Source organism: Talaromyces marneffei, chromosome 4 (genome assembly GCF_009556855.1).
Source record: "Talaromyces marneffei chromosome 4, complete sequence".
In the NCBI taxonomy this organism is placed as follows: Eukaryota; Fungi; Ascomycota; class Eurotiomycetes; order Eurotiales; family Trichocomaceae; genus Talaromyces; species Talaromyces marneffei.
The window spans coordinates 646,246-670,039 of record NC_072351.1 but is presented as its reverse complement, the minus strand read 5'-3'; the positions used below and the strand labels follow the sequence as shown (position 1 = coordinate 670,039).

Genomic DNA, 23,794 nt, shown 5'->3' with positions numbered 1-23,794 from the left:
CCAGCAGGGCATTGACCTTGATCATCATGCAGTCTTGCCAACGAACGCGGGGTAAGAAACAGCAGAGGATGGATGTTAGTGGTTCATATCCTCAACATGATTGAAGCCGAGGAGTGGCAGCTTGAAAACGACTTAAATGCTAGCATAAAGAAGTGAGTGTATTAGGAAGCATAGAAAGGCCAGAAATAACAGTGACAGGTACCTCGTCTCCGGCGAATTATCTGATCTCACGATCACCGCCAAAGATCAAGAATTCAAAGTTCATCGTTTGGTTGGTTGCGGACAGTCAAAGCTTTTTGCCCAACTATACAGAGGAGATTGGACAGTAAGATTGCAATCGATTGATGACTATATCGACGGAGCACATTGATCAGGTACAGGAAGAAGATGGTTTTCGGCGTGTACTTTGAAAGCACGGCCGGATTAGCAACTGATCTTGCGCTTAACCTAGCTCAAAGCAATGCTCAGATCTCAAAACCGACGAAATACCATTGCCCTGGTTGCAATGCTAAGTGGCTTCTGGCATGTATCGCAGGCAAGGTACAAAACTGTTCGAACTGCGGTAGTTCTCGGTCTAATTGGACGGCGTATATCGTTCATGACTATATGACGATTCAGCGTCACCATTTTTCGGTACTTAAGATCAGCAATATCCCAAAATTGGCTAGTTAGCCTCTCCAATAGAGTTCTCGGATTCGCTGCTGTTCTCTTCATTTCCCGTTTCCTCCCCTTCTGAAGATCCGACTTGTGGCTGGGTCTGGAGATAATAAGAGTGTAACAACCCGAGGTGCGACAAATACCACGAATCTTGGCCAAGTCGTAAAAATGGGTGCTATCTGGCTGTTAGACCATATAGAATCATCACCATTAGGAACTTTTCGTACCTCGAGAAGACCCTGGGGAGATGTATCGGGCGGCATTTTCGTGAATTGATCCGCCGTTAGACCTGACATGCTGACAAGCTTCACGCTACTAGGGAAATCCAGAAGGGTAGTCGCGATACTATAAACAGCTTCTACGTCTCGAGCAAAATTCTCTCTCTCTCCAAGCAACATGCTTCTGCCAATATCACCTGCCGAGACATTAGGGGTAATTCTGGATATTTTGATTGTGCAGTCACTTGCCAATTTGAACTTCGCCCGCTTCATTGATATAGACGGTATCACAATTTAGATTGCCATGACAGATGTTGAGAGATTCATGGATGTATATCAAACCGTGTAAGATCTACACACTCGTCAGTCGTCTCCCTGATAAAGTCCTGGTGTGTCTGAGACCTTTTTGCAAATACTGGCCACTGCTACTACATCGCCCCTGATCAGCGCGTACAGCTTCGTCAAGGGAGCCCCTGTTCTCTCATAACTGAAGTAAAGCCCATCCCCGGTCCTTGACATGCCCGTGAGGTTCACCAAGTTCGGATGACAGGTTCGCTGTACCAGATCATGTCCCCGTAGAGAATAATAAGGGGTCATTTTTTGGACCAACGTTGGCTGAGAGAAGAGATCGGCTATCCTCATTCCACAGTATCCCTCTCCGTCCATGCCTGGGAACCGGACGAAGATGGTATCCGTTCGCGAGAATGGGAACCTTTCCCAAGAGCCGAAGAGACGTTGGCTAGTCGACCGTTTGTCCGTGATTTCCTCGCATTCACCATCCTGAAAAGAAATCGATGAATCACTGGCCATATTCATTCCCAACTGAGATGAACTTAGCCGGCAGAGGGTAGGATTGATTGAGCATTATCGAGGGGAAATGCACGATTTATATATTTTATGAGCAGCGGCCATCCTTGAAGATCACTAACGGGGACGTGACTCATACAATACTATTGCGTTTTCTCTTCTGACCTTGATTGCAAACTTCCACAGCCATCTGAGCGGTTGTTAAGGTCGCCAGATCATGACTAAGCTGAACATTTGGGGCTATTCCTACTTAGTCAGTTTCATCAAGATAGTAAGCCATTCCGGAGCTCAAGCTAATTACCTCATTGGTCGTTTGGAAACAAGCAGATGACTCAGCTCTGTGTTCAAAAGTAACTGCTGATTTGATTGGCAGAAACTGTATCCGCAGTGCCTCTGTTGTAGAAATTGAATACTAACTAGTTGCATAAATTTAAAACTGGCGGATGACTCGGCTGCCTGTTCAACCTTCGACGTAAATACTGCACAAGATTGGCCTGGAACAAGTTGGCTGTATCCAATAGCAGAACTTTAGCTACACTTGAAGTGAACCAACACACTCCAATGCCGAAACGGTGGGGCGACACTAAGCCTCATTGGCATGGCACTGGAGTGCCCCTTGCGGGGTGGCCTAGAATGTCGAAAAATCCTTTGCGGCTTGAAGCCCAGGCTATTTACCGGAAAAGCCAACTGATGCGCCTCAAAGGTGATGTGCAGGGCTCCGAACTAGTCATTACAACATTCTTGGAGCGCGTCAATTCTATTACTAAAGCCCCGTGTTCTAAAGCTTGTTCGATAAATTTCAAAATGAAGGATTATTGTTAATCATGCAAGAATCACGGTCCAGAACGAGTCAGCTTTTGATACAGAATAACTTGAGCGAATCACACAATTGATCGGTGCTTATGCTCCTCTGAACGAACGTGAGTAGGAATCAAATCGAAGAAATGACACGCGGAAGCTCTAGGAGACCCTGACGTCTCGTAGCGCATCGACCAATACATTCGACTGTTCTCATATGAACAAGTATTTTTTTAAGAATATATTAATTTATTCTATTTTGAATTAGTGTATATAATCCTTGGCTGTAATTTGTATGGTATGCCTATACTGTTTATTTTTATTAGATCAGACACATCATATTTACAATACATTATGCGCTCCCACTCAATTTCTCAGTTATACTTATCTCAAAACGTATTGTAATAAATATGTAATGATACATCGAATCCACTAGAACTGATTGGTAGATCCGGCAATCTGGCAAGACCAACTTCCCACTTTTCGCCTTCCAACCGGTCCAAAGTCAATGACCTCGAATGCATCAAGGAAAAAAAAAGCTCTTCGCGATTAATCAGTCTCAAAAATGTGCCCACTCACAACGGAAAGCTTTCAGTATCTTCTCTCCGTCGAACCTCTAGCTGTGCAACCGGGTCAACACTTGCATATACCCCAAACTGTAAAGGCGTGGAAAGATAACCCTCCTTTAACCGGATGTCATACTTGAACAGAACGTGGGCTAAACATATCTTCAACTCGGTACTCGCGAAGAACCGGCCAGGGCAAATATGTCGACCACCTCCAAAGACATTCTGCTCTCGACTCGACTGCACAAATTGACTCGCTTTATCTCCCATATGACGCCGCTTCATGAAACGATACCCATCGTACACATCAGGGTTATTGTGAACTTTTGGGCTCCACATATCGCTTGCGTCGACCATTATATGAGAACCTTTTGGTATCTTCGTTCCATCCGGGAGCGTGGTATCACGAATCACTTTACGTTCCAACCCCACTAAATTCGTTAGTGAGATTTAATACATCAGCTCTGGATCCTCGGAATTTACCTGAAATAGGAATCTGTCTTTGGGACTCCTTCATCACGCTGTCCAGTAATTCCATCTTTTGCAGGCCAGTTTGGCAAAATCCATATTCAGATATTGACTGCTTGATTTCCTGTCTCAGCGGTGCGGCAAGCTCGGGATGTTTGGCAATGTCGATTAGAATCTGTCTGAGGAGTTCACTGGTCGTAAAAAGTGCTGCCATGACCAAAGCGAGTTGAATGTCGCCAGCCGGTAGCTTGTTGCTTGGTATATCCAAGGTCCAGGAAAGAACATCATTGTACCGTGGTGGCGTTCGTCCTTGGCGTTGTGCCTCTTCTGCTTCTTCAGCCCTTCTGTTGACCACATCACGTATCATCACGCGAGCCCTCCGGACAAGAGCACGGCATGCTGAGGTGTGCGGCAGAAACCATTGCACGATCAGCCGGAGAGGCGCTCGCCACGCATGAAGCTCACCCACCGCCGTGAAAAATTCTCGTACATAGGTCTGGACAAGAGCCTGCCATTCTGCATCGTTGGCAGTCTCGGGTCCCACAAATACCGACGCCGCTGCCAGTGAGATGATCCCGGTAGTGTCTTTATCCCAATCGATTGTATGCCAGGACTCGCTTTTCCCCCAGTGATGCTGCAAAGCCGCCGCAACATGTTGATTAATTGTTGACAAAATTTCCTCGTTCTGGGATAATTTGGTTCGCAGCAAGTCAATCAACATCCTGTCGGGGCTATGTGCTGCATATTGAGCTTCGAATCCCGGGAATTGTGCAAAATATTCCTCTCTGACAAGCTCTTGGTGATCAAGGTCTCTGTTTGTCTTGACCCAATCACTGAGAGCTGAAGGCAAGACGATTTTTATCCCATTAGGCACGAGTAGAGTGATGGGCCCGTTGTATTTGGCGAAACCCTCGGCGATCAGTTGTTTAGCATTTTTGTTGTACTCTTGATATGCCTTCCGGCGAAATATGTCGCCGGGATAGTCGTTGACGACTGGGAATATTGGTCGCTGCTTTGGGATCAGACAATAGAAACCAACAACGATCGCAATGAAGGTCCATGCGAAAACGCTAGAGAAGAGTTCGATAATCATGGTCACAGCCTAATACAAGAATGTGAGCTGCAAGAAAATGCAAATTTTGTTAGGCACATTAGGGATCTGTTCCGAACTATAAACCCTTCAAGGTGCTGCGCGGTCTCATGACGCAGAATGAGTCTTGATGAATCATGCGTACCGCGTCCCGTAGTCCCCACATCCCCCTAGTCTCATCCAATGATGTCAGACCTAAAGAAAAAATAAATGATTCTCATCCCGTAATATGAGATTCTGTGCATGGAATTCTATGCATGGGATTCTTTACTATTTATTTTTAGCTCTAGATTCCATGCGCAGAATTCCATGCATGGAATTCCCAGAGCCGTCATCATCAAAGTCTACAATATTATGAAATACTAAAAATAGACGAATTCTGCGCACGGAGCCTGTAGTTTTCGGGTGACAGTTCTGTGCATGGAATTCTGCGCATGGAATCTGTGGCCCATCGGATATCTAAACATGCTAAACTTGCTGAACGAGGTGCGAAGTACATGAACAAACTGTAGAACATAAACCATATCGTGAGAAGGCCTACTAAGGTGTGTATTGTTAACATAGGATGGCTATTGGCACCATTTCGTATCAAGATCCTGACAATATATTCCATTTAAACGTAAGTCAATATGACTTTGCACTAAAGATTAGCGTATGAAAGAAGTCAAAACTTGGAAACGCATCGGATTTGCCGCTGGAGACATAGAGCATAAGGTCTATTACACCGGTTCATAACATGAGCTAAGTAGGGAGCATAGAATTCAATCGCAATCGTCTAGCATGAGGGTAAAGCTGAGCCAGACCTCTTAGTCCTAAAAAGCCCGACAGATAGATCGAACCTAAAGCAACTGTTGCACGACATATACACACTATTTTCGAACTCTCGTTTTGATGAAGGTTTCCCAGCTTCACGTTGGAGCAAGATCGACACGGTTTATCCCGATTTGAGAGACAAGAGACACGAAGAACCAAAATAAAAATCAGATTGTGGATACAGGGTCACGCAGAGCATCTTGTCCTCGCACCAATGGTAGACTTCTACGTCATACAGTAAAGCTCCCAGAATGAGTGTTTGAAAGATGGATTGCAACAGAGCGTGGATGACGGCGTCTGACGGAATTCTCTCATTGAAGGAATTCAATATGACGATAAGAGCTCATATCTGCAATTTTTACGAGTAGAGCCAGGTCACCGGTTCCGCTCATGCAGTGGAAGAAAGAGTTTTGTCAGCGTTAGAGAATGATCAAGGATAAATCCGGCGCGGAACACGTGTTAGGCTCCGAGATTCTGTGGCCTCTGTCCGCATCAATTCTTCAAAAAGTCAGCATCAACACGAGCCCTGTAGAATTCCATAGAGTTATAGAAAAATGGGATGGGAGTCACCGTACACGCAACACTTCAAGTTTGGGATTCGACCCAATAAGTCAAGTAAACTCGTAGAACTCGTGCATGAAGATGTGGATAGGTACAGGTCTCGTATATGCGATAACTCCCTCAACAATATATCAATTATTGTCCTCACTGGCAGTTTCCTGAAGTTCAAGGATATGGGGACGTTCTTCTGGAACGTGATGAATGTCTCCCGGAAGAGTAGTCGAACTGCGTGAACCCGCAGAGTTTGGGAAGTATAATAGAGTGCCCATAAGTCAGATTTCGGTATCACCTAAACCATCAGCACGGAGTATGTCTGTGTGAAGAGAGGCTTTATACATTTTCAAATACTAGCTGCAACACTTCAGCTGGAAGGTCCATTAACTTTCTTTGTGTGGTCCCCATTATTCACGCCTAATGATATGGTCGATCGAAACAATTCAGATATCTCATGAAGCATGTATCTGTAATTCCGAATAGAAAATCTTTAGAGAGTAGAACGATCGCAGATGAAAACAGGTGCGTGCAGATTCAGGTGCAGATTCAGGTACGAAGAGGCCTAGGGTAGGGGGGTGTGGGGCTGTGAGGCTCCACAGACAGATGAGTAAACTTTTGCTGGGGGAAACCACACCCTCGCCACTGAACATTGAGGACATCTCCAACGCAGCGACATAAGTTAAGGACGCATAAAGCCCTAACCAACAGGCTCAGCATGAGATAAAATTAGCGTGAACAGAAGGAGGCAGCTGTAAGATATTCATCAGGATAAACAGTACAAGACGATCCTACAGCCAGAACAGATGTCTTAGGCACCCAGCTGTCTCGTATTGTCTACAGTGTTCAGACAAAAGAGACATGACACAGATTGTCCAATGTTTGCTGTCATGGATCACATCAAGTATCGGATGCCTTCTCCCAAATCACGTGGGTCGGATCGGCTGATCTATTAAGGTCAATCCGTCACACCAGGAATAAAATGTTTATCTCAAGAGAACTGTCTCAAGACAATCTTCTCGCACTACTCTTTGCCATAAGAGGATCAACGCGAGACGGCACTCCAGCCAAGACAATCTGGTTTCTACAGGCGGATGACTAAGCTTCATGTTTCTAGGGACGGGCGAATGACTCAGCGGTCTCATAGCTCACTCAGTTAACTACAGGCGGATGACTAAAGCTGTATGTTTCTCGAACAGGTAAACGACTCAGCAATCTGATTGTGATAGGACGGTCAAGCCGTTCAACTAGAGGCTGTGTAGCCCTTTGCCTACGTTAGAACTCTGCGTCCTAGGAAGCCGTTCATAGGATCAAATGAATCATAGGCACCTCTGTCACCTGGTAAACGCATCTCAAGGTCGTATACATTCTAGATAGTCCTTCTCTTGATCGCGAGAGGCTTAGGTAAGAATTTTTAAGATGCGGTAACCATATGGCTGGGCTGGCCATACGTCGTAGTGGGATACTGGTCGAGAGCCTCATGGCCTGATCCGCCGTAAAGACAAGTCTACGTGTCTGGGAGGGCCAAATGGATGTAGACATAGAGCACTGGACCGTAGGCGGAGGCGTTAAGGCCAAGTACATCTGGGCATGGACACATAGACCCGTCCAGGTAGCACGCTGGGCTATATGGCCCCGGCCATGGAGCCCAGCCCGCTACCTGGCTGCCACCGTGTCTCCCCAGTGGCCAGTCAGCCTGTCGAGCCGCCGAGACGCGGTCTCGTGGCCTAGCTATCCATACGGCCTCGCATCATTGAGTCACATAGGAGCCAGAGTAGCTAATATTAAGGGCGGTGGTGTCTGGAGTGCATGAACAACGCTGTAGCCTTTTCCATAGCTGCCTTTTCCATAGCTTCCGTAATGGTCTGATTCTCAAAGATCAGAAACACGGAATGGCTCCCATCCTGTCGAGCCGACGGAAGGCATTGTGAAGGCATAAGTATGCGCATACGCGCGTCTCGTAGCTGCGCGTGATGAGCTTCCACAAAGCGCTTGGCTTCGCGCTCAACGCGAAGCTGGTCAGATTGATCAGCGACAACTCTTGTCTCCTCCTTCCACCGAGTCCCCGTCCAAGTCCAGAAGATGACCGGGTCCTGGGACGGCTCGTGAGGACTCGCGACAGCGGGTGGTCGCTGTTGTCGAATCCGGTCAGCTGCTTTCCTCCTGCGGTCGACACTACGGTCATTGGACTGGGGAGCCGGAAGGGTGTTTGGAGCTTCCGCGATCGGCGTCTGCTCGATCGGAGGAATGGCCGGCAATGGCCGATCTTCTTCTGGGGGAATAGTGATATGATCTGGAGCCGCCACTTGCATGTTGATTTGTGTAAGTGGCCGGTTTTGACCATCTTGGCCTCTCCCAATTGGGCGTCGGTACGGACCCTGACGGGCCTGTCGAGCAAACTTTTTCGGCTCAGCCTTAGGGGGTTGGAGTGTTGAGGGAGTCTTTGGACGTTCCTCACGAGCAGCAGAATGACCGTTCTCTGGCGCGGCGAGTGAGCCATCTTCGTCATCATTATTGAAGAGATCATCCCCGCTTCGAGTCTGGGTAAAGTCATTCTCGGACTCTTCAGCCGCCCGGGAAGCATTTTCTACCCGCTGCTTGGCTTCCTGTCGACGTCGTGCTTCGGGGACTTTCCGACGGGATTCTCTGTCTTCAGTCAGTAGTTCTGGTCTTGCGGCTTCCGGGCTCCGCTCATCACTACGATCCTGCCGCTGGTCCTCATGAGGATTCGCAGGCGGATGATCCTCAATTCCGTACTCACGATTCCCCTCCGCTGGGCTTTCGGACTCGCGCAATCGAGCAATAAATTCTGGCATAGAAGCTAGAGGTTGGATTGGAGAAGGATTGGCAGGATCTGCAACGGCCGATTCTGAGATAGCTGGAATCTCTTCTAACTGCGCAAGCGTTTGCGCCCTCTCTTCCGCCACAGCTTCTTCAAGTGGGCTCTGGACTGGGAGATCCGCATGGGAGGTGAACTTATGCCCCTGTTTTATATCTACTTGCGTCAGACGATGGTTCTTCCCGCCGAGACGGGTCTGTGCTGCAGCCTGTCGTCTGGATATGACCGTCCGCTTGAGTCCTAAGGGTCGGGATCGTCGTCGACCAGCCCTATGCTGTTTTAAGGCACTGAGAACGGCTTGACGATCCTCTATCAGACGACCTGACGGCGGTTCTCCAAGGTGGTCAGGTTCGTGTCGAGTTAGAGACTCATTTTCGTCTATCTCTCCTGGTGTATTCGCTTCTGTGGAGCCGTGCAGCCTAGAGTTGTCCTCGGTATCATCGATAACGATCTCTGGCACCATTATATCATCAAGAGTGTCCGCCCCGTGAGGGTCTTTCCCAGACGCGGCTTCGGTTTCAATCGGTTCCGCTATCAATGGATCAAGTGGCGTACGGTCAGCGGTGAGTGCGTTACCTCTAAGTTCCTCTGTTATAGTGTCTTCCGGCGGTGTAGATTCATGTTCATTCCTAGCGTCGATTTCCACTTCAGTGATATTTCCGGAAGCCGCCCGACTTGATTCCGCGTGGCTTTGGTCTACAGAATGGGGTCTCGCAGCCGGTCCGCCTTCATGTCCACCATTGGACATTCGTTGTTGACGGCGAGACTCTCTCTGCCGCCTCCGTTCCTGCTTCTGCCGTCGCCGAGTCTCCCGCTCTTGCCGCCGTCGCTGTCGCCGTTCTCGCCGCTCCTCACGTCTACTATTCCGATGCTGCGTGTCAGGTCTGTCGATCACATGACCCGCGATCCCCGTCATCTGGTGGTCAGCCAAGGGATTGTGTTCTTCGGGGACGAACAGCGGCGACGGAGGCGAATGAGGGGAGCTATGGCGCGTTGAATCGTCTTCGTCAATGGGGGTTGGTGGAGGCTCAGATGGTCGACCAAAGAGAGCGAAATATACACATCTTCTCACAAAGAGTGCGGAAACGGCCTCATCCGGTGGTTGGCTCTCTATCTGATCAAGGAAGAGAAAGTTTTTCTCTTGTTCGTGAGAGTCGAGGCTGGGTTTCCCGCATCGACTCTGTCTGGGGATGGTGGAAAAAGGAGCTGATGCACGACGGTCCTGAATCTCGATAGGAACGGCCTCGTTAAAACATGCCACGATCTGATTGACCAGCGTATCGATAGAATCGTATCGATAATGATCACGGTCGCGCGCTTTCAGAAGCGCTTCCAGCGCAAGCCGGCGATCTGGCGAGTCGTCCATGAGACGTTGGATCTGCGGTGAGTCGAAGCCTAGTTGCAGGGCCAGTGATGCCATTCGGTACACGACTCCATCGTTGGCTTCTCGGAACTTGGTTTTGGCATGTCGCTTCTTTTTTTGACGAGCTTTCGGCATCTGGAGATAGTGTCGAAAGGCAAAGAGCCAGAGTTGTCGATATCCACTCTCTCTGCCTTCTTCCACCGTCCCTGAACATGGTCGGAATTCTGTCTCGGACACTTGCATTTGGTAGCGACCATGACCATGTCTCGCAGGGTTGTAGATCTGCTTCATGGCGGATCGGATGGTGCGCTTACGCAGGGCGGCGAGGTCCACTAATCGTCCTAGGCAGCTCGCAGTGACCTCGAGGTAAGAAAGGTCCTTGAAAAACGTGTGAAGTGACGGAACAATCTCACCGCGATGACGCAAAATTCTCCAGATAGACTTGCGTTCCGACTGGTTAAATTTCGGAAATGCTTCACCACTGAGTACGAGGCCTTTGGCTTTGGTCCGGTCCAACCCTCCTGGCACCAGAAGCTGGAGCTTCTCCACGGTCATGCAATCAATCTTCTCCATTTGGGATCGGTCATGATCGACTAGCGATGACCAGTAGTTCTTAATAAAGCGGAGGTAGTGGATGATTTCCTGATGGCATCAGCAAAAGTCTCATGACGCCAGGGATATACGAACCTCATCACACTTCACTGCAATCACCCGAGGAAGGTTGCCAATACTCATCGCCTTCCAGAGACCTGGAATTGGCAGCAACGAGTCAAAAGCTGAGCGGATCGAACTATTTTCCGGCTGTGACAGTTGTCGCATCCGCTTTTGTTTATTTTCCGTCAGCCGAGACAACCATCGCTCTTCGAAGCGAGCACTGGCTTCATACTGATACTGACGGACTCTGCGATACACTTCGCCATCGGTCGGTGTCGCTTCATTAGCATATTCATCCGCTAATTCCGTCTCAAGCTCCCGACTGATGTCTCATCGAGAGTCAGAACCCAGTAACAATAAACGATGGATCTAGGCCTACTGTCTAAATATAGATCGACCGTCCACCACCGGTCATAGGGTGCCAAGAACTCCCTCCCTGCTCTCAAGCGGTGCTGTCCATGGAGGCACACTACCTGCCCAATAGGGAACTCCAGGTGAACGTAGCTATCAGACGGCTGACTCATCAAAGAGTTTGCGTTTACCTGGTTGCCACTCAGGGCGCTCATGAGGTGTTCCCTCGAGATGGTCGCAACGACATGGTTTGGCAATGATAACCGGTCGCAATCTTCACTCTCAAAGATGCGGCGCAGCCTCTCCACATTGTCCTGTTTGTACTCGGAAGATAGAGATATTTGGCTGATATTGATCTTTGCTGTGCCTTGAAATTTTAGGCGTCGTTCTCTTGCCAACCGTAACTCTGTACTGCTGAACATAGAACGATCCATGTCAACTCAGTGTGATCGACTTCTCAGTAAAAAGACGATGGAGAAATCGTGAGAGACGATGGGAGGGTTGGCACGTCGGGGTATTTATATTTCTTGGACGGCGATCGATGCGAAACGCGTAGATGAGTCATGTTACCGTTTCTACACCTCCCTGTTTTGAAACTACAGATTTAGTCTCCTTTCCTGTCTATTGTAATGTTTCAGGTATAAATTCTCCGTCTCCCCTGTCCGGTCCACCCTACATAATGAACGCCTTTAGGTGGCTATTGGATTTATGTCTACAATGTCGGACAAACCATCTCAGAGTCCAGCTGTTGTTGCCTCGGACAATGCCTCGGTAAAAACCTTGGATCAACCCTTGGATGGACTTACGGAAATCCGAGGAGACGGTGGAAAAACCACCATAGAAAAAACAACTTCTACTAAGCTAACTGGTGGTCCTAAGAGGTTGGGACTGCCCTTGGCCGTGCTTCAAGCTAAAGCCGAACATCAGTTGAGTGGCTGGGATGAGTCGCCCTGGAAACACTACAACCATATATTCAACTGTGACCTCGCCGGTGACGTTTCTATAGCTACCGCGCGTACCCATCCATCGGAGTTAAGGGCCATACGGACACTTAAGAAAGAAGATGCCGAAGATATATTGGAGAAGTTCCGTACAATTCGACATGAGAATATCCTGCTTGTTCGAGAATACTTCACATATGAAGATTCTGTATACATGGTGTTTGACGATCTCCCTGTGACTCTCGACCACTTGGTCGCTTGTGATTATTATCCACAGGACACTCAAGTCTTATCCGCGCTTGCACAGGTAACGCCACACGCCCTGAATATGAATATGAAACGCTAAGTCCAGGCGAAGATTCTCAGCGGCCTATCCTTTCTCCATGCATGTGGGTATGACCACCAGGCTCTCATTTGCTCCAACATCCTGCTGGGAATGGACGGCACGATTCAGATCGGTAAGAGCTACCTGACATGCCGGAAGAAAGAGCTGACAAACTCGTCAGCGGCATTGGACTGCTGTGTGAGGGGGTCTCCAGATCAGTCCAGGTCAATCGAAGCTGTCGCATCAATAGCCACGCTGCTCATGCAAAAATATACCAAGTCCAACGGCGCCAAGGGAATCGATAATGTAGACCGCTGGTCTATGGACTCTTTGACTTTTCAATTTCTCCTAAGGACAGATACAGCTGAATCTGTCGATGAGTTAAAAGACGTATGTTCGGATTAACCCACTGACAGATAACGGAGTATCTAATTGTTGTGTAGTATATCCTCAAGACCGCGAAACTCTCAAAAGAGCATTTAGCGGGATTAGCTCGATTCGCACTGATTTCGGCACGTACTTTCTACTCTATCAGTTCCCAGATGTGAATAGCTGATTTAGGCTTTGTGAATATTGTGTGTCATATTTTTCTATTGTACGAACGGTGCAAATTCTAAAGCATGTACTTTACCTCCGTTCGTCAAAGTCATCCTATCTTCGATGAAAATAATGTTTCCTCTATATGGTAGCTGCCAGTACATTTCTATTGAGCCGCCCATTAGTAAGCACTCGGCTTCAAACATTCGAGCTGGAACTGGATGTTGACGTCATCAACGTGCTCTCAATGTGGGTCTAGCCGTCCCGCTATAATATGCAAGGTCGATCGTGTTTTTTAAACAGGAACATGACGTCATGGAATTGTTGTCTATCTCTACTAGCAAACTAATGAACGCTTTAGGTTAGAGAAACAGTATTACCCCATAATCACTGTGCGATAACCTCAGACGGCTCATAGTCCACTTCCTGCATAGTAACTTTCCTACCAAGGTACCCACGAACAACAGATTTTAAATGATCCCTCAATCTGTTTGAGACGGAAGCTTTATTACTATGTTAGTATTCCGATCAGTTATCGACTATATCAAAGACGTACTCAGTATCAGAATCTCCCCAGTCTGTTCCGGAGTGCTAGGAACCCTCTCTATATAGTCATCTGCCACTTCGGTGGATATAATTTTGTTGTAATCAGGCTTCCCATGGTATCGGAAAGCACGATTGTGTTCCCCGAAGGATTCTCCGTCGTCGTGGGCTGATTCGGTATAGATCGATACTTCAAATATCTGCAAGTCATTAGACTCTATCCTCAAAGGACCTGGTATGACTTACATAGCCGTTGGCAAGACTGTCGTCTTTGAGAAGATCATTGAGTAGAGGCTGCGCTTCAACAACCATATCTGTATCGATTAGCTCTGTGCGTGTGTGTAAATGATCATTGTTTACCTAGAGTGTCAACTTCCCACACTAGATGCAGACGGCGGATCTGACCCGTCAATGTATTGTAGCTATAGAGAAGCTGTTTGAGATAGGGAACCACGCCGGCAATACCAGCATTGCTGGCCACGGCAACGACGGTCTCATACTGACTCAAGGAATGGCTGACCCCAAACGGACCCATCACAAACGCACAGAACGAAGCGGATCCACTGGCAGAGGCACGTTGGTGCAAAGTTGCAGTGAAGCCTCGACGGACTTGGACAAATAATTCCAGTGTGGTCTGCTTCGCTGGTGACCAAGAAGTAACCACAAATGGGTGCGATTGCATCCAAGAACAGAGGCTCACCGACGGCATCCACAAGTGAATGCACTGGCCGGCACTGATCTCAAGCGGCCTTCCTAGATTAACGCGAATCTTTATGATGCGCCCAACATCCTTTCCCAGTCCCTTTCCCGAGTCTTGCTTGTTTTTAGCGATTGGTGGCTGAATTGGTGTACAGGTAATTGTTGCACGAGGCTTTGGCCGGGATGAGAGGAAGCTGTTCTGGTATAGAAATTTTCCGGCCTGGTAAAGAGTGCTCAATCCGAGAAAAGACAAAGGAATGTAGAGATACAATCGTGGAAGGATAGATGCTGACGGCAAATGTCGCCAGATGGCGTACAAGCATAGAATTGTGAGGGCTTGGTGGATTCTCAAAAATGGTTCGTAGATCCGTTTGCGGAAGGTCGGAAAAGTAAGTATCATAATCGTTGCTAGCGAGACAATTCCCTAGAGAGCGATTAGCTCCTTGATATCAAAAAGGGTGACTGCAACATACAATGATCCCAAAAAGGATCTCTTTTTGCTGAGGGTCAACGTTTTTTTGGATACTTAATACATGCGTTATCGCTAGAATCCAGGTCATCCATCCAGCTGCTCGATGTATCCATCGGCAAGACTGCAGAGAGATTCCAAGGATGTCTGCCAGGAGACCCAGCTGTGGCGTCATGAACAAGACGGCCATATTGACTAGAGCAAGCCTGCCTGCCCGAACGCTAGCCTCATCCCAGGTGTGGACTCTGTACAAAATAACAACGCAGTTCAACGCTCCGTAAACCAAACTTTTCATGATGCCTGCCCATGTCCATGGCCCGAACCATCGATGACGATTCAGCACATATGGATAAACAAGATATTTCGACACCACAATAGAGGAGATCCGAATAAGATCACAGAGCGCGGGTCTCAAACGAGCCAGGATGAAAAGTATCAATATGCCGCCAGCGGCAGTCCCGTAAATGTTAACAGCATCCATCAACGATTGGAAAAAGTGGATTTAGAAAGAGAAATCGTATAGTGAGCAATGTTGTAGATGGGGGAGCTGGGGGCCTTATATAGTCTTCAGAGGAAGAGACCTTACATAAGCGTCCTGGTTGGTTTCAACAGACAACACGGTCTCATTCTGTTTCAAACACTCAAGAGCCAAAACTCAATAGCCATTATAAATATCCATTCGATCCCGCAATCGAAATACGAAGGAAATCAAGTCTGACAGAGGCAAATCACTCTACACAATGTCCACAGATCCAACTTCCAGAAAACGTCAACTAGATACTCCGCGGGCTAGGAGTCAACAGAGAGGCAGGCTCAGGAAGACTCTTTTCAAAAAAGGCCACACATACAGCGTTGAGTGCGATGCTGATGTGTATATGGTGATCCGGCTAAAGGGCACCGGTAGAATCTTCACTTTTCAGTCCGATGCTACGGAAGCTTTCAGTCCGTCTCTTCGAGAACTAGTGCGCAGCTCCCCTTACTGAATGATTTGCTGTAAATCTAATTAAAGCAGGAACGCCACTGGCCCAGGCCACTGAAGACAACCTCGAAGAATTTTACCAGTCAAAGCGCGGATTCACCTGACGAAGCCAAAGCGATGCCCTCGTGAAAGCGATAATGACACTGATGGTCATTGCCTTCAAATGGGAACAACGCTAAGTCCAGCCAGACTACTATTTTATTTGCCTACGCTTCTAAATTAAATTGAATCACTGCCTTAGTTGGTAGTCTGTGATAGACTGAATGAACGCATGTATAATAAAATTATTCCAGCTATATCAGTGGGAAAAAATTTGCAATGAGTAGCTATACACAGAATTAAGGACATATAGAACAAAAGAGACGGACTGCTGCCTGCAACACCTGTCTCTTATTTTTGCCTGAAGATGCGCAGGAACCTTTCCGTTGCAGCATCCATTGCTGTATCGGTATCAAACCACTGGACTTGTTTAGGAAGAGTATTAAATTGCAAATGCAAACGGTCTAGGCGGACAGAAGCATTTGTGAGCAATGAAGTATCAGCAAAAAGGGATTGAATAACGGGGTCAAGTGACTGGAAATGAGCTACAGCGTTGGGATACGCGTTTCTCACATAGTTGATTAAGAGCTTTAAGTGATCATCATTGAATGATCGGTTTTCCCTAACAAAATGTGAGTATCCCGTCCATTAACACGACGAGGACTGAGCGGCTCACATGTCGCCCATCACCGAATCTAATGCGCATGTCAGTGCAGTAATGATTCCAATGCCACTTCCTAGTCGCCACCATCGCTTGCCATAATTTTTGCTGTTTACGACTCGATCACGATTCCACCTTTCCAAGTCGCTGCCGACACTTTCCACTATCACGTCATGGGCCATCGTAATCGGTCTGCGACCGTTACGCTGAAACGTTTCACCATTTCTCTCTCTCTCTTCCAATTCTTTCGCGTATAACGGAACGAATATGTGAAGAAAGATTTGTGCTAGACGACGATGTATGGATTTGCCATGGCTGCCATCTTTGGGTTCCACCAATACTCGAGACGCAGCGACGCATTTCTCCACTGTGGAAAGGCTGTGATAAGGAGGAAGTAATACTGGTTGAAACTCTCGTGACAACCACTCACTCCAGGTATTGAGAATGACACAAGTGTCACTGACTATCTGATCGCCTATTTCATGGATCGTACGCAACGTCTCATCGTCAATGACATCACTCACTCCACCTATCAGACACCTGAGGAGATCCATTCGAACAGAGCCAGCTTCGTTCGATGGTGACGGATTACGCCGTGCCAAGGCCGGGAGTTTGGACGTTGGCACGTTTCTATCTTCTCGAGTGGCTTTTCCTTTCCTGACTTTACGAGGCTTAGCTTTTAGTACACGGTTCGCTGACTTCGGAGTATGAAAGGGTTCTGACGCGGGGGTTGGATACGACTCCATCCCAGCGGCTTCCCCCAGACGATTGTCAGCCCGCATGCACTCTCCCGTAGCATGGCTAGATGAGGAATAGTCGCTAGCCAAGACGGTAAGTGGTGACTGGCCGATCCGAGTTGATGCTGTTAAGCTGGAGCGAGAGAGACCGTTGTGATCAGTGTTCGCTACAATACTGGAACAGTCAAAGCCTTGTAAATCTAGGCCGTTGTCAAGAATTTGATCGTCGCCCATATATGCCAAGTCAGGTGCGACATCTACCATGGACCAAGGACTGTTTCCATAGTCCTGGGTATCGACGTGCTCCATATCATAATCGGCGACCCTCGTATTCGAACCCGCTTCGATGGAGGGAATGTTCTGGGCGGAGGATATATCGCTTGACAGTGTCCCGACATTAATACTATCTGCAGAAGTTACACGAGTCAGCGAGGTCGCTCCCGAGTACGATTTCCTCAAGAAACACCTTGATGGGATGATGCAACTAGTGTCGTGGGCTGAAATTGAATTCTGGGAGGTCGAATCTTCAATCCAAAATCGCAGTCAATCATTATATTTTGTGGAACAAATCTCTGGATCGAGACGAGTTTCTCTTGTAATAGAACCGGGTCCAGTGTTAAGAGCGCACACAAATTATATGCTAACCATTCATCAAACTGTTCGGTCGTCAGTGAACAGTTAGACGTGAAGAATAGCGTGGCCTTACCTGAATATTTCTCGCATACTTATATAGGTCGTAATAAGCTTGATCCTGTACTAGTTGGTGCTTTTCAACTTAGAGACAAATATCTCTTTTAAATAGAAATTCAAAAGAAAGGTGAGAGAATGAACCTACTGATCCCGAGTCTACGAGAATCCTCGTTAAGGTCATAGTTGGAAGGACAGCGAGGGGCCAACAATCCAGTTGTGAGATGAGATGAAGGACAGACAGTTACCGATCGTAGGTGGGAGAGCAAGGGATTTTAAAGCTGGTAGCCAGATTTGGCTCCTTAACAAAGTGAGGGCCAGGGAAACAGGGAAAACTGGTGGAAACTGGTGAAAAGCGTAAGCCGGCGGCAGCGTGAGTCTACCCGTGAATCAAACCAGGTCGCAACCAAAACCGTGGCCATAGCCTGGAAATGACCATCTCTTGGGAGCAATTTCATTTTTTCAACTGATTCAGAACGGTTGTGTTTGGAAGGATATAAATTTTCAAGGTCCTTTTCACTTCAACCACCAGTGATGCGAGGAGTAGAATCGGAAGAGAAATCGTGTGGAAAATCGAGTTCACGTCTGTCTTTAAAAGGGCAGCTCCACAGCATAAATTAAAACAAGACAGAGCTCAGCACTGTATCGATTAGTTCTTTCTCGATGCAGCCTGCAGACGTGAATAGGGAATTCACCCACGTGCGAATCAAATTAGTCCTGCCAGGCACCGGATAAGTAGAGAGGTTAGTCATTACGGTGCCGCCCGCAAACCAAACCAGTCAGCTCCATGAGTGGAGTATCGAACCGAATCGAATCGAATCTCCTCCCATTCTGAAACAAAGAGGTCAGTTCAAGCGCGGTCGATCAGGGTCCTAATCCTTATCGGCAGGTACAAAGCAAGTCCTTTACAAGCGTCGAAACTAGATGATCAGTAGCGAGTGTTTTCCCAATGTGGTTAATGGACCGACGTCATATCCCATTGTTTCAAAGGAGTCCCGGTAGCAAGTACGTACGCCGTAAACAGTGCTGTATATTCATGGGTCCCTCAGGGTGGTGTGGCGGTCGGAGTCTATCGGTTTCTGTCCATCGATAGCAATGTAAAGGGCGGCTACCAGTTCATCTTACGATGAGCAAAGCCGGACGAGCGCGAGCAGGGGCGATTGCAAACAAGTGCCAGCAGGAGCGGTAGCAGACGGCTAGACCTACCACTTACGTCATGTATTCTACTTTTGCCCATACAGATGGCTTGATATTTATGGGTCCAACAGGGATACAGCAGGACAGCTTTTGGAGACGCTGGCGTCTCGTAGATACTTGTTGGGGGGGGGGTTTGCTAGCATCAGCCAGCTATGAGTGGAATTTTCAAGTAGCAGAAAAAAATGAGCTACTGGATGCTCCCGTTTGGGGTCCGTAACGATCCGTTTGGTGTCGATACGTTCCCGTCTTGTGTCGGTAACGATCCCGTTTGATCTCGTAACATTCGTTTGATCTCGATAACATTCCCGTCTTATGTCGGTAACGACCCGTTTGGTGTCGATACGTTCCCGTCTTGTGTCGGTAACGACCCGTTTGGTGTCGATACGCTCCCGTCTTGTGTCGGTAACGATCCCGTTTGATGTCGTAATGATCCCGTTCTGGTGTCGGTATCTCGTGGTGTAAGACAGAAAAGCCCATAGATAAATTCTACTAAGGTTGCTCACGAATACTTCCAAGTCTTGATTCTGCGAAGCCCCACTATTTACCCTGTTCCTGAGGGGAAAGGGACGCGACCGATCACCCTTTTCTTATTGAGCCAATCAGTGAGAATCCAACGTTTCAGGTACCATTAAGAGTGGGACAAGGTAAGAGACGAGGTGTGTTTGTCAGTCAAACTGATTTTGAGGAAGTACAACGACATATAACTTGATCTTGAGGAGCAGGACAAATGAAATAAGACAAAGTCGGTCATTTGTATACAGTATCATATTTCATATGCCACAAATATAATAAGTGCAGCGCGGCTTAGTAGTGAGCTTGCACAATGGATGAGCAATCAATTAATCGCAATCTAATGATGCTAGTCAGCAAAAATGACTCATAGTGTGACTCACCTGGCCAAGAATATTCCAGAAGCACAGTGGCAATTTGTTCTGTGACGTCAATAGCTGAAGGGCGTGAGGGTGATCGGCAAGTCATAATGCCATGAATCAATCTATTTGATTCCGTTACGATGGATTTCCAGCTATGAGTTTTATCAAGAGTGTTGGATGGGCAAAACTTTCCTCGAGCTATCGCGTTTCAATGTGTTTATGAACTGTACTGTACCATGTAATCAGTGGTTGTGAAAAGTACCCAATCAACCTGTTGTCGAGATGTTCGCATGAGGCCTGTTAAAAAATGATGAATTCTAGTATGGGTCAAGTCAGGATTCATCTGTTTTGGGCATCCAAAATGAACTGGGCTTTTTATGCCGGGAGTCATCATCCAGAGGGCCTATTTTAGTAAGGCAAACTGGAAACAGTCTTGCTTTAGCAACAGCCTGTTGTTCTTTGGGTGCAATCTTTTCAAACACTCACGAGTCCTACTGACTGATTTCACTTTGAACTGAAAAACTGATATTAGGCTTTTCTCCTGGCTTTAAGGAACGTAAAGCTTCAAGTGCGAGTTCATATGAAGCCATATTGACTGATTTGACGCGGTTTGAAATATTGAATATTTTTCGCGATTTGATGTAAAATCGGTTATCAGGTGGGATTGGTTATCAGGCGGTGAGGGACGGTATCTCAGAGAGACTAAGTCATCACTGTGTTTCCAGACAGGTGGCTTACAAAGCTGTGGCCACAGTTCACTAGTACTATGTACATAGTATGCACAATGGGATAATCAATCCCCATTGAGTTCTGAGACGATAGGTTAGTGGTCTTTCGCGGTCATTGGCTGTGGGCAGCCTTACTTGTTACTGTTCATAAGACCCACATATCGATAGTGATTGGTTGTAACGGTATCTGAGTTAATCCGCGATCCGTAACCGGACCAAACGTCTGACTGATCTTCATGCCCGTCTTTCATAATCCGGGTCCAACCATTGTACACATTAATGGCTGACGATAGCTCGCCGGATTACAAGGGCCTTTTGCAGCGAGCAGAGGAGTTACTTCGGCAGGCGGAAGAACGAGAACAACGGGAAACAGAGCTACGCAAGCAAGCGGAAGACCGAGAACAACGGGAAGCAGAGCTACGCAGGAAGGCGGAAACACAAACCCAACCAACAGCTTTGCGAGAGTTTGTCCAAGCTTGCCATGAGTTGTTTTCCCAACGAATAGAAGTTGGCACGCCGACTAAATCGACAAAGGGACATATCCCGACTCCAACTGGCAAGTACTGCCCAACGCGACTTCGCCTTTGGTCGGAATGTCCATTGCAACAGCGAGAGATCTACAATGCGGTCTGTGATTACCTACAACCAGCAGGAAGAGAGCCTGCTCGACATTTTGCATCCCTTGCTGAACTGCACGGCATCAGTCGGCGCTTCTCTCGCCGAGTACTCAGAAGTGAAAAGGATTTAGAGAGCTACGAGCGATTCGCCGTGGAGGACCATGTCCATGATATCATAGCAGAACTGTGCAAAATACCAGCTGCACAAGAGAGATTCCGGCTCGGCAACGGGATCGCATTTGACAACCACGCGCATACTCTGGACGAGTCTGAAGATGCTGATGAAGAGGTGTTGGATATATCGAGCTCACGACATCCGAAGGCAGATCAATTCTGTGTCCATCGTGTTGACGGCACCACCAATATCTTGCTCACCACGGTGGAGTATAAGCCTCCGCACAAGCTATCTGTCGAGAACCTCCGAAAGGGTCTCCGGCCGATGGAGTTTTGGAAAGAAGTCGTGAATCGGAACGAGATCCCTGTCGAGAAGAATGAAAAGCTAATATACAACGCAGAACAGCTAGCCAGTTCGGTGTTGGCTCAAGAATATCATGTGATGATCCAGGAAGGTCTTGAATACTCCTATATAACTAATGGCCTGGCCTTGGTCCTTCTCCGCATTCCATATCATGATCCCAGTACTCTCTATTATTACCTCTGTGAGCCGAACATGGAGGTAATTGTGGACGATTCTGCTAGTTTCCAGCAGCCTGCAACAGCAATTGGTAGAGTATTATGCCTCTGTTTGATGAGTTTCCATTCTCAAATCCGGGATCAGGCGTGGCGTAATGCCGCTCGATCCCAGCTACATATATGGAAGACCAGCTTCGACCATACACGCTCACAGATTCCTGACGAAGAACTGCAGGAAGCCCCACCAGATTCAGAGTATCCGAGTTCAGAATCCACCAGCTCCGTATACTTACCATCCTCCCCATTGGAGTCAACTTCCGGGCAGGCCCGTCGAATCTCTTCACGCTCTCGAGGCACATGCGTGGACCTCGAAATTCCTCAGACTGAACCGATGGACTCGTCTGATTCTGATACGAGCCCGGCAGCTCACGGCCGAAAGCGAGGCTTTAGTCAAATCACGTCCTCTCTACTAAGTCAACGTTCAGCAACACGTCCCGCTGACTCGACTCCCCCCAGTGATCAACGCCAACAACACACATCGCGTTTCTGTACACAGCGATGTCTATTAGGTCTCCAACAAAAGGGTACACTGGACGGTTCCTGTCCGAATGTACATCTCCATCGACATGGCCAGGAGGGCAACCGGCATCGTATTGACGCTAACGCACTGGTACAACTACTGAAAGACCAGCTCGATCAAGATCTTGACCACAACTGTACACCGTTTGGAGTTTGTGGATCGTACGGTGCTCCGTTCAAGATTACATGCGCTGCATATGGCTACACGGTGGTTGGGAAGGGGACCACGTCCAAACTCTGGAAGGAAGTCTCTCGTGAAGCAGAAGTATACCAGGTTCTCCGGAAGGTACAGGGTCTTGCAGTCCCGGTGTTCCTTGGAGCTATTGATCTGGATATGACCTACTTCCTCCATGGAGCTGGAGAAATCCGGCATATGCTCCTGATGGCATGGGGGGGAAGGGAAATGGGGACGGGCGAGAGATTGACTGAGATCTCAAGGTCGACGGCACTTATCCGTAAACTCGGAGTGATGCATGGCGATTTGCGACTTCAAAACATGCTGTGGAACGACGAACTGGGTCGGGTCATGATTATAGATTTTCATCGATCTGAAATTCGCCGCCAACTGATCGGACAGCGCCATTCTTCAAAAAGATCACGTGATATTTATGATGCGGGCCACTCTAAACGCCGTCGTCTGCTTTACACATGAAAAGTTGGGTGACGGAGAAGGAACTCAGAACAAGAGTATCTAATTTTCTGAGAGAGTGCAGAGAATCGTCTATTTCCTCCTCTAGCATGGCACAGACCCAGAATCAACATTCCTGTAAATTGATATGTATCACTGTGGTTTACCAGCAACACATGCTCCAGCGCATCTACGACCATTCATGTATTGTAAACCAAAATTTTGAGGCATAAGACATGTGGTATTCTCCTCGGATCAACATTGATCCTAGACTATCCGTTACTTATCATAGTCTCTTCTCGGCGCTGTTTCAGAAGAAAGCGGCGAGAGATCCAGTTGCTATTGAGTCTGCAACCCAATGTATTGAGATTAAACACCCGTTCAGGGATTCGGCTGGCTGGGTAGATGCTCGCATGGCTAGGCAACAGTCATGGTGAAACAGTGTAAGAGAACTCCTGACGTCATGTCTGAGTTTTTGCTAGGATTATCATCTACTTTTCTGGGGGAATCTTTGTGGTGAGCGATCTTGTGAAACCATGTTTTTCTATTTTTTTTTTTTTTTTTTTTTTTCCTTTTGAAGTTTGGAAAACACAGTGAAGTTTCAATCTGTGAGTCACCATCGTGTGCAGCTATCTGAAACAGACAGATGATGTAAGCAGTGTGGTTGAATCTCAAACATGAGGGCACTACTGGCTATATACACCTGGCTTCTCTCCTAGTAGCACTATCTCAATTCGTCTTCCACAT

At 47.6% G+C, this 23,794-nt stretch overlaps 7 protein-coding genes across 7 annotated transcripts; 2 read left to right on the top strand and 5 right to left on the bottom strand.

Annotated features, from left to right (window-relative positions):
- Positions 1–664: 664 nt before the first annotated feature.
- On the bottom strand, positions 665–953 carry EYB26_005313 (uncharacterized protein; the record flags this gene model as incomplete). Its single annotated transcript, XM_054264599.1, has 2 exons — positions 665–832; positions 885–953. 2 exons carry the CDS (start codon positions 951–953, stop codon positions 665–667), a joined length of 237 nt encoding a protein of 78 aa, XP_054120574.1.
- A 2,102-nt stretch (positions 954–3,055) lies between these two features.
- EYB26_005312 (uncharacterized protein) lies at positions 3,056–4,607 on the bottom strand (the record flags this gene model as incomplete). The annotated part of the gene is made up of 2 exons (XM_054264598.1): positions 3,056–3,477; positions 3,530–4,607. 2 exons carry the CDS (start codon positions 4,605–4,607, stop codon positions 3,056–3,058), a joined length of 1,500 nt encoding a protein of 499 aa, XP_054120573.1.
- A 3,146-nt stretch (positions 4,608–7,753) lies between these two features.
- EYB26_005311 (uncharacterized protein) lies at positions 7,754–11,610 on the bottom strand (the record flags this gene model as incomplete). The annotated part of the gene is made up of 3 exons (XM_054264597.1): positions 7,754–10,813; positions 10,859–11,154; positions 11,205–11,610. 3 exons carry the CDS (start codon positions 11,608–11,610, stop codon positions 7,754–7,756), a joined length of 3,762 nt encoding a protein of 1,253 aa, XP_054120572.1.
- Positions 11,611–11,893: 283 nt separating this feature from the next.
- EYB26_005310 (uncharacterized protein) lies at positions 11,894–12,990 on the top strand (the record flags this gene model as incomplete). The annotated part of the gene is made up of 3 exons (XM_054264596.1): positions 11,894–12,424; positions 12,476–12,832; positions 12,886–12,990. 3 exons carry the CDS (start codon positions 11,894–11,896, stop codon positions 12,988–12,990), a joined length of 993 nt encoding a protein of 330 aa, XP_054120571.1.
- A 376-nt stretch (positions 12,991–13,366) lies between these two features.
- Positions 13,367–14,985, bottom strand: EYB26_005309 (uncharacterized protein; the record flags this gene model as incomplete). Its single annotated transcript, XM_054264595.1, has 5 exons — positions 13,367–13,482; positions 13,536–13,722; positions 13,769–13,836; positions 13,883–14,645; positions 14,695–14,985. The coding sequence occupies 5 exons, from the start codon at positions 14,983–14,985 to the stop codon at positions 13,367–13,369; spliced, it is 1,425 nt and encodes a 474-aa protein (XP_054120570.1).
- Positions 14,986–16,380: 1,395 nt separating this feature from the next.
- EYB26_005308 (uncharacterized protein) lies at positions 16,381–17,415 on the bottom strand (the record flags this gene model as incomplete). Its single annotated transcript, XM_054264594.1, has 1 exon — positions 16,381–17,415. The coding sequence occupies one exon, from the start codon at positions 17,413–17,415 to the stop codon at positions 16,381–16,383; it is 1,035 nt and encodes a 344-aa protein (XP_054120569.1).
- A 3,454-nt stretch (positions 17,416–20,869) lies between these two features.
- EYB26_005307 (uncharacterized protein) lies at positions 20,870–23,071 on the top strand (the record flags this gene model as incomplete). Its single annotated transcript, XM_054264593.1, has 1 exon — positions 20,870–23,071. One exon carries the CDS (start codon positions 20,870–20,872, stop codon positions 23,069–23,071), a length of 2,202 nt encoding a protein of 733 aa, XP_054120568.1.
- Between the last annotated feature and the right edge of the window lie 723 nt (positions 23,072–23,794).